The sequence below is a fragment of the Pyxicephalus adspersus genome, chromosome 2 (genome assembly GCF_032062135.1).
Source record: "Pyxicephalus adspersus chromosome 2, UCB_Pads_2.0, whole genome shotgun sequence".
In the NCBI taxonomy this organism is placed as follows: Eukaryota; Metazoa; Chordata; class Amphibia; order Anura; family Pyxicephalidae; genus Pyxicephalus; species Pyxicephalus adspersus.
The window spans coordinates 89820302-89831341 of NC_092859.1; the positions used below are offsets into that span (position 1 = coordinate 89820302).

The following is an 11040-nucleotide window of genomic DNA, read 5'->3' on the forward strand; positions in this document are numbered from 1 at the left end:
GTGATGTTCAAGAAACCAGTTTGAGATGATCTGAGCTTTGTAACATTGTGCGTTATCCATCTGGAAGTAGCCAGAAGATGGGTACACTGCAGTCAAGGAATAGACATGGTCAGCATTAATTGTAAAATAGGCTGTGCTATTTAAATTAGGTTTATTTCGTACTAAGGGGTCAAAAATGTGCTAAAACTGCCAACAGCCTGAAATAGTATTCCAAAGAAAGGATGGATCCATGTACAGATCCATGATGACTCCATATTCTAACCCTGCCATCCAAATGTCACAGTGGAAAACTGAGACTCCTCAGACAAAGCAATCTTTCCCCAATCGTCTCTTCTCCAGTTTGGGTGAGTCTGCATGTCCCTAGCTGATTGGAGTGGCACCATGTTGTCTCCTACAGCCACAACCAATGTACATTAACCCCCCTAGCGTTCTAATTCTGTCAGTTTTTTTATGCAAAAAGTGATCCTAATTTTTTTGCATATAAATTTTTGTTTATATTGTGGGCCTGCAATTCTTGGGATTAACTCCCGGGTATGATAATTATATAATATATATTAAAAAAAAATAATGAAATAATAGACAACAATGTAATTTTTAATTTTATATTTTATTTTAAATGTACTTTTATTTTTATTTCATGTTGTGTGGTGTTGTTTTACTGTAAAAACCATTTAAAAGCAGATTACATTGTAGTCCTGCATTGTGCTTTGCATCTCACTACTGATGCGAGCATCGGTGTTTCGCCGGGACCCGGGTGGTATTTAAAAGCAGATTACTCGGTAATCTGCTTTTAAATTTCCTGCCAGGCCACGCCCCCCGACGGACCGGCGCCCTGGCAACACAGCGGAACCATCAGATCGCCTCTGGAGCGTGGGGCAAAGGGGGGCTTCTAAAGTTACCCCGAGTGTGACTCGGGATTACTGTTTTTTGCAAGTAAAAACCAACCCAAATCACACTCGAGATTACCGCTAGGGGGGGGGGTCAAGGTTTGATGGGTTGTGTGCTCAGAGATGCTCTTCTGCATACTTTGGCTGTAATCAGTGGTTCCATTTTAACAGTTATCCCCTGTAATAACAGTGGTAAAAAGTGTTAGGCTGGGTGGACACGTGCAATAATTGTCATTGGAAAGGATCTTTCACAATCCTTTTCAACGACAAAAGACTGAACGAAAAGCGGTACAATTTTTTGCATGGAAGTTTATTTTTCATTGTAGGCTGTAATTCTTAGGCATAACTCACTGATATTTCATAAATTTATTAATAAACTTTAAATAACAAAACACAAAAATCTGTTAAAAAAAATTTAAACATGTAATGTAACTGTATAGTAGCATATAAATTTATATATATTATATGAATATTTCTTTGTATTGGACTCAATACAGCTATTTTGTATTGAATACAATACAAAATGATTTGAATTTCCCGCCGCTAAGTCCCGGCAGCACCAACGCATGTACTGACGTCACCGGGAAACCCCGTAGATTGAATCTGCATTTCATGGGTGGGGATCAGAGGAGGCTGATATGTCGCCAGGACCTGCGGGGACTAGCAAGACGCCGGGGGACAGCGACAGAACAAGGTAAGTCGGTTTTTATCCTGCTTTTAAGCATGCTGAGTCTGACTCAGGATTACCACTTTTTGCAAGTAAAATTGATCCCGAGTCGATCTCGGGATTACCGCTAGGGGAGGGCTTAACCTCCCTGGCGGTATAAATACTAGGTATTTTTAAATGTAAAACGGTACATTTAAAAATACTATTTTATTGTATAGACCATTCCCCACCTGATCCCGCCTCCTAGCCACACACTCGCTAGCAGATGCCCGGCCGGCATCTGCTTCCCCTGGCCTCGCATCCCCAATGTTAACATGCCGGGGATGCAGATGCCTGGCCAGGAATTGCCAGGTTACACAGATGCCTGGCCGGCATCGCCAGGGGAAGATGCGGGGCATCGCTGGAGGATGCCACAGGCACCGCTGGAACGTGGGGTCCAGGTAGGACTTTTAAACTCCCTGGCAATTCCATTTCGAGTGTGGCTCGGTTACTGCTTTTGGTATGGAAAATTCACCCTGAGCCACACTCAGGATTACGGCCAGGCAGGTTAATCTCCTGCACAAGTAGATCAAAATATGGGTATTCCTGATCGTTGGACCTTTCCTCTGTAAAATGCAGCTACTGCTGTTCCTGGTAGAAAACTCACAATGACAAGAGTGGTATAGTACTTCCTCCAATACCCTCCACCTTACTTCTCCTGGTAGCAGAAAACTTCATAGAATACAAAACCTTATCTTATGGTTCTTATGGCATAAAATACTTTAACCTAACAAATTGATATGTATTTATGACAAGTGACATTTTTGACAAGTAGCCTACATATTTGCCTATTCTTGCAAGAGTTTAGGTCCACTGTTAAGCGGTCGTGGTGGATAGTCATGCATGAAAAATTCAGATGGAAAAAGTTATTACATTGATTTTGAATGCCTTAGGGACCTAATAACTATGTTTGCATAATTTGAATATGCAGATTTGTAACACAATATTTTGTGTTATAAACTTGCATTTACATCAAACATGTATGTGATGCCCCTTTCACCATACATAGCTGCTACACACCCAGGAGAGGCAAACAACACTGCAGGTGAACACACAGAGGCGAACTACAGGTGAACACAATTGTATGCATTGCCCTTGCAGTTGAGGTGCAGGTATTCCTCCAGTAGATGAAAAGCTACAATTAGGCTGGCCAATATTGCAGTAAGGGACAAACTTTCTGCAATAATATCCCTGAATGATTACTTGATCAGTCAAAAAGCTGAGGTGCGCATGAACAGCCTCAGATTTGGTTGCCAGGATACCCAGAATCAAAATTGCTGAATAGGGTCTACTTTAACTGTAGAAATAAGAAGGCGGTGCCCTTCAAGGGAATGTGAACGGGAGTATCACAGGTTTAGTTCCGCTTTAAGTACTTTCAAAAACAAATGTAAAAATCCAACAGATAATGTTGCCTTGAAATACCAAATACATATAGTCAGTTCCAGTCTTTATTAATACAAGAACCACACACTACATAAGGCCTTTAACAACTTTATTGAAATTTATATAAATAAATAATTCATGCACATTTTAAATGTAAACTCAAGTGAACTTAAAGTGCAGACAAACCTGTTACCTCCATCATGCAGAAGGTAAACATTTGACAATAAAATAAAAAAAAAATGAGGAACCCCCCCCCCCCCCAAAAAAAAAAAACAAACAAACAAAAAAAAAAACCCAAAGCAGCTTTAAAAATACCAGGATACATCACATCAGCCTTATTACCCAGACAAAAAGCAAAGCCATACCCTCATTTCTCCTGGTGATTTGCATTAATTTATATTTGTAATGCTAATGTATAAATAAAATAATTTACCAAAATGTGCACTCACAGAGTGAACTTTTATTTACAATACACAATTTAAAACCTATTGTATTTTATTACATTGGTTCAAATGAAGAACGCTATACTATCTTTTTTTATTCTTTTTTTCCTCTGCTGGGACAGTTAAGAAATTCATCAGGTAGTAGATATGTAAAGCGCGTCCCAAAATGTACAGAGTTCCTGTCGTAGGCAGTATACAAATCAACAATACATTCTTTAACAAGATCACAGGTTAAGCAGCAAATAATCCATTTTACAAAATGTTTGATGTTTGAATTTTTTTTTGTTTTTGATTTTTTTTTTTTTTTGGCATCCTGGACCCTTGAATGCAGTTAGCCAACATGAAATCCAAGGCTTGTATGCAATATACACAGTACAGGTTCTGATAACTGAACATGCAAATGCCCCTTTCCTAGTTTTAGAACAATTTACCCCTTTGAGATGAGTTGTAAGGCCATGGTGACTTTTGAAGGGAGCACACGAATTTTCACAGACCTACCTTAAATAAAGTCAAACATTTAAAAATGCAAATCAAATAAAAAATAACATCCTATAGTTAATATGAGTCCACAGTCATTGTCACAGGCACTGGGTGCCGTTATATCATTTTCTTTTTACATGTACAGTGTAACTAGGGAGCCTGAATCTCCCAGCTAAAATAGTGGAGATATTGTACAACACAAAGATGAACGCTTAACAGAAGATCAGAAGAGTGCACCAGTTTTCAGCAAACAGAACAGGAATCCAATGTATGACAAGGGAAATATACATTCAATCATAACTTATTTTTTTGACACAACATTATGAAAATTCAAACCAACAAGGTAACAAGTAAACTTAAGATATTTCAAAAATTGAAAACTGTATATTAAAAGGCTAAAACACCTTTGTTATTTCCCTCAGTAACATTATTCGGATGTTAAATGGTTGCAATGATTATGGAGTGGTTCAAGCATATTTTTTTGTTATAAGTTGGTGAGCAATTTGAGTATGGAAAAAAAGCAATTGATTGCACTATCCAATGTTCAACCCTGATTTTTTTAAGTTGGGTGGGAAGGAGCTATAGGCGGATGGCAGCCCCTTTATTGTGACCCAAGTCTTTAGTAACCAACCAAAAACAGCCGGGGGGTTATTAAAAAGTGCTGGGTTGTGCGCCCGCCTAAAAGGGGCCAGGGAGAACACTGCTATCTATCACTGTTTTATCCTCAGGAACTCAGCAGGTTCAGAGTCCTATATCCTGTGTCTTGTCTATCAACATAAGCAAGATACAGAAACCTGAGCATCTGAGGGTTTATCATATAGAAGTTAACAGAAAACGAAAGAAACAAAAACAAGCTGAAAATAAATTGTTCAATATATTAAGCTTGCAAATAAAAGTCTAAGCTAAATAGACTCATCAGTCACCTTTTTCACCCCTTTTAAAGGAAAACTATACAATAAATAGAACAGATAGACAAAACAGTTTACATTCTGCCAGCTGAATTCCCAACCTTTTTTTAGAACAGAAAAAAAAACTAATACTATTTTTGGCAGATATCTCAGGTTTATTAATAGTGATTCTAGTGTCTATGTTTCTGAGGCGATCAGATACCTAATTTCAATTAGTATGCATACAGTTTTCATTCTCTATGTCATTTTCAGTGTCATTTGACTCTTCGTCACTCTCCACCGGAACCCCAGTGGCAGCTGAAGCACCTTGCTTGACTTCTCTGTCCAGAGGGAAGAAGCCTGTCCCGCTTATAGTATCCTGCCGCTGATAGAAGAGTACATATGCAGCTTTGGACTGTAGAAAAAAAAATGCAGAGCATTTGTACATAAAAAGGTGCTTGATAAAAACACAGGAATTTGACAAATTGGTAAAAAAAAAAGTAAGAATATAAAAAAATATAAAAAGTAAATCATGCTAAATGACCTAAACACCAGGGTACAATTAAAAAAGAAAGATTTATAAACACAATGATTGCATAGTTCAGTGATATTAAACTATTGTTAGCTTGCTATATATCCAATTAGAAAGTTCAATACAGCAAACATCAAAAAGCCCTAAAGGCATCCTTAGTTATCTGCTGCAGTATTCCTGGAGCCCTGAAACGCAGGAAGCTCTAACATGCAAACGTTAGGCCTTGTCCATTTTAAGTCCTGCATCTCACTATTGGAGTAACTTCAACAGCCAATAGTGAGATTCAAGGGTTTTGGGGCAGGTACTGACTACCTAGTAGTCAGCTTTAAGAGACATGATTCAAACAGAAAATATCTGTGGTTTCCAATGTTGCTATTGTCTAAACAGACAATACATAATTACTGCTCATGGCTGTGTCATCCTAAAATAAGGAAAGAGCTGGGGGAGAGGGAGTTATAGTATAGGTCAGGCTCAGGAGGACTGGGGAGGGCGAGGTATGTACTTTTAATGATTCTCCAATCTAATGTCATCTAGGAGAACAAAATGCATTGGATGTAGCATAAATGATAACCAAGATACTATAAAGTGTGAGGGGGAAGGAAAAACATTCACCAGATCACTACACAAACACTCACCACTATCTGGTCTTCAGATGCAGTTGAAACACTGCTGTCATCAAAATAATACCATTTCCCATCATCTTTATTTTTTGCAAAAGCCGTGTCTAGAAAAAAAGAACGCAAACAGCTTATATCTTGTGTCTCATAATTGCCGCCCAAAAAAATTGGAATCTAGCAGTCAGTAATCATTATACCGTATGTCTATAAATTTGTCATAGCCTGATTACTGCAAACAATGTGCTGTGCCTCTGTGACCTCCCTAAAGAAGGGGGGGGGGACATTTTCAGTAAGATATCTAAGGTTAGCTTGGAGGTAAGCACTGACATTAAAGTCTTTTAAAATGTATTTAAAGATGGGAAGGTTTTCATTCATGCCCTGTCCTGAAGATGCAACAAGAAATCTCAGCACACTGAATGATATTCATATTTTTTGAACTTTCATAGAACAAATGTTCCTATTAGATTACTTCACCCTACCTCTCACACTGCCAATATTCCTAAAACTTTGGGTTTTTCCCTCACTCCCTCTGTTTCAGGCTTAATGGCCAAACCAGGCCAAATGAAAATGAATCTCCCCAGCAGGGCTATAAACAGCAATAAAGCATTGTGTGAAAAAAATTCACTGCTATATCTGAACTAAAAAAGCAAAAACAAAAAAACAAACAACCCCCCCCCCCCCCCCAAAAAAAAAAAAAAAAAAAAAAAAAACAACCATCTTCACAAACAAATTTCTTTACTTATACTTTGTTTCAACTGTTTTTAGTTGGCCCAAAATAAGATCTACTGACTGTGGGGCAATCTCAAACAATCCTACATGACATTTCAGCAGAATATAAGCAATTAAATGTTATCCAACATTGTCCAATTGCTATTAATTCATTTGACATAACATGACTGCTTGCAAATTTCATTCACCCATTAAACAGCCTTCTGTACAGCCTGAATGCTCATGTTTGGAAGGTGCTTTAAATGCAAAGGTGCAGAGATGGACAGATTGCACACACACACACCCACTGATTCCTCTGATGTCTAAGGTCATCCCCACAGTGGTTACCCTGCAGTATCTCCACAAATTAATTTGGACTTGGCTGGTTTCCATACTTTTAGGGAACCGTGTAACTTTCCGCAGTGGAGAATGCATGTAATAAACTACTTTGTGTGTCTACACAAAATTATAGTGTGGTGAAAAAGTGCCCTCTATGATGCTAGCACAAATTGATGTATGCACCAACAAGCCACGTGACTGATGAAACTCTACTATGAATTACAAAGATACTGGGGCTGTTCAGTATGGGTCCCTGGCACACTAAATATTGCTTTACATGAAAAGCGACAAATCTTACCCTTTTACAGTAAATATTGTAGCAAATATCTAAAACTTACAATGTCCACCTCCCATTCCTCCATAATGGTTTGACACAGCAATTAAATTGTAACGACAAGGTCCTGCATTTGGATTGATGAGGAATTTAGACATGTCCAAATCACTGTTGGGAAAAAAATAAATATTTAGCTATTCTAAATAGTTGGATATTCTGAATAGTCAGGCTAAAGTAAACTGTGATCAATGTTTCTGATGCTAATGAGTGCAGAAGAACATTCACTATATCAGCTTGTTCTGGCCATACAATCTTAGGTTCTCCTGAGAATCATACCTGAAGAAAAACATTTCCTTGTTTTACTTTCTTGGAGAATAGATCATTATAGGACAATACATCTTTGCTTTTAATAATAAACACAATGTGTTAAACCCAATGTTGTCCATGTGTATTTTCTGATATGCATGGGGATGAAATCCTAGACAACCCTGTCCTGAACCATATCCAGAGGTGAATGTAATCTATGCACACCACTTATTTACATCCGCTTCATCAGTTTATTCTGGGCCTCTGATCTAGGAGATTGATTTTTCAGGTATGCACACTGTGACCATAATAGGGGCCTCAATCTTCTGGCTGTATTTTAATACATTGTATAATATGAAAAATGCACAGGAGAAGTAAACACATTAAAACTGTTCTCAAATTCACAACTTTGTGGTAAACACAAAAGGAAAAAGATGACAGGAGACCTCATGGTAAATTAAAGGGCAGTGGGAGATTCAACCCAAATAATTACAAGTTTTAATTAGCTGGACTTTTTAATTATATCTTGGCACATAATACACCCCAGCTCTTACAAAAACTCAAAATATACAATAAAAAATTGATAAAGTTTATGGCCAAATTCCTTTTTTTGTCTAGGAGAAAACCAACATTTATTACGTACATACCTTACAGGAAAATCAACAAGTGTATCCAGTTTATCCCTCATATATCTGCTGTAGGAGAAGCGCTTCAAATGCACCACTAAAACTGGAGGCAATGACCACAGATCCAATTTTTTGGTTGCTTGCTGATGTTCTTTACAGTGGGGACAATACCTAATCAAAAAACAGATTAGGATGATGAAGCATCCACAAACATAGCTATACAATGATAAAATGTTTATGGTATAACAATTGCCAGTCGAAGCAAGCAAGTTTCATAAAAAGCAGTATGATAGCAGTATTAAAAAAGCTGATATTACTTTCTTTAAACTTCTTTATATTGCAGAAATACACTGATTTTGTTTTTCCTTCAAATTTTCAGCGCTCTTATACGTAAAACGTATAACCAAAATTAAAGATTCAAAGGTATCATCTGCAGACATGATTTTTAAACAAGGGCAAACCATAGTTACTGAACTGATCACATATTTTCATGTCATTGGCATAATAATATTATTAATAATAATAGTAATACAAAATTGTCCCAGATACTTTCTTTCTTTGCAGTCTGCCCGAACAGATAACAGACATAACTAATCTTGGAGAAGGATTATGTTGATGAAACATCATTGCTGACATATTTGTTGCATAAAGCACAATTACTGGAAATAAGTAGAGTGTCCATGTAGTCACATGACTATTTTAAAGCTGCTAAATTAAAGTTGATAATATGCTTGCATTCATTTCTATAAAATAACCCTATGCTATGATAGACAAACTATGTATCTGTTACAGCGGGCCTCTAAACTTTGTTTGCTCCTTGCATCAAAAATAGCATGTCACTATTGGTTATGTGACTCCCTATCAATAACATGTTTATGTCACATTGGTATATATGGCAGAAGAAACAATGTTCAGGTTAAGGATACTGGTAAAACTACAAGCCATAACAGTGGGTTTAATATTTACACTAAACTGTGTCCGATTAGTTGCTGTTCACGTGGATTATCAGCATACCTAATGTGACGCTCAACAAATAAAAAGTCTGTAATCAGGTGATCAACTCTATCAGTCTAAAACACTGGCAAGTAAAGATATTATTTATGTTATGTACGTTTTATATTATTTAAAGTTTTACGATTCTCAAACATAAAAAGACAAGTATAGTAACTGAAACCAAACCCATATTTGCCTGATAGCTGAAAATTTTGAGTATGCTCTTAAGTGTTCAAGTATTTACAATGGAATAATTTTTACACTTTCCAAATAAATATAGATGTCTTCTTTTTTAAAATATACTTCAGCTACCTGTGACATACATCTAATTTTATATACCATTGCACATAGTCTATTTAAATTCTCTCAGAGCTGCACTGACTTTATTCTGAAAATGCCTGCAAGCAGTGCTCAAACTCTGAATAAAAAAAAAAAGTAAGTGGTTCCAGTGTTACCCAGCCATGGTAGGTAGATCAACCGGGATTTCAGCCACATCTGCCATGAAAAATTCTGGAGGTGCAAAGAAAAATACACAAGCCACTTTAACGCACGCTTCTCTGTAAACAAGTGGTGTGGATCTAGCATTAGGTGAAAAGTTTAAATACTAGATAAATTGAAACACTGAATGGGGGTCTCACAAAGAACAAAAAACCTTCAATGAAACATGGTTTCATTATATGCTTTTTTTCTCCATAAATACGGCATAATCTTATTTATCCAGACATCAACCAAGATCAGAATCTACTTCCTGAATTTAACCTATAACCTTGTAATGTGCTAAGTTACAGCGCACATCTGATTACTAAGAAAAAGGAGACAGAGAAAATGCTTACTCCTGCCTGCAGCATACTTATTTTTATTATTAAATTGTAAAATGTAATACATTGTTGTAATTTTTGATAAACATATAAAGCTACTAAAAGGTTACTGTAAAATATATATATAAGATATATATTAGGATATATATGAAGATTTCTTTGTATTGGACTCAATACAGCTATTTTGTATTGAATCCAATACAAAATTATTTGAATTTCCCACTGATCCGCCCGCACCGGCGCATGCACCAACGTCACCGGGAAACCCTGGAGATCGTCTCTGCAGTTTGTGGCTGAGGATCGGAGGAGGAGGGCGCGTCCCCAGGACCTGCAGGGACCAGAAGGACGCTGGGGGACACAGACGGGGCAAGGTAAGGTTTTTTGTTTTTTTTTAAGTTTTAAGCGACCCCGAGTGTGACTCGGGATTACTGCTTTTTGCAGGTAAAATCCACTGCGAGTCACACTCGGGATTACTACTAGGAGGGTCAATAAATGCAATTAGGACAGATGTTTGTTTCAACATATTATTAGGCAGCATGGTGTCAGTTACTGTATAAAATCATCGCTGTAAATTAATCACAAAGCAAAAAAACTTTATGGAGCCTAGACATTCAATACCTTCTGGAGCAAGCTGTGCTTTGATATGCAAAAAGAAACAACTGCAGAATTTGTCTTGGTCATTAAAGAGTTACAAGATGTTACAGAGAGCTCAGTCCTTAAGATCCCCCACAAGCCCAGCTGTGTTTAGCAAAAGATTTCTTCTGCAAGTCATGTGAAATCACCCCCATTCCCCCATCAAGCTTCGGTCCTGCACAGGAGCAAGCAGGGAAGCCCCGTTCGTATACGGAGTTGTCCGTATGTCAGATGTCCTTAACTCGGGGACTACCTGTATTTTCTTTGCAGATCACAAATTAATTAAGATGTGAGGAAGAAAAAGGAACATTAGCAGATGAATTAATTTTAAACCGTCACAATTTAATTCTTTTCCTTTCTAAAGTCTGCTGTTTACCCTAAATTAAAAAATGGAATCTTCTGGTGAGT

The 11040-nt window shown here is 37.3% G+C and overlaps 1 protein-coding gene across 1 annotated transcript in view; it reads right to left on the bottom strand.

Annotated features, from left to right (window-relative positions):
• Positions 1-3068: 3068 nt before the first annotated feature.
• USP15 (ubiquitin specific peptidase 15) overlaps positions 3069-11040 on the bottom strand; it is a gene marked incomplete in the record, with an annotated part of 30611 nt that continues 22639 nt past the window's right edge. The window contains 4 exon segments of the mRNA XM_072401422.1: positions 3069-5201; positions 5954-6042; positions 7321-7424; positions 8210-8359. Of these exon segments, the coding sequence (XP_072257523.1) occupies positions 5016-5201; positions 5954-6042; positions 7321-7424; positions 8210-8359 (529 nt within the window).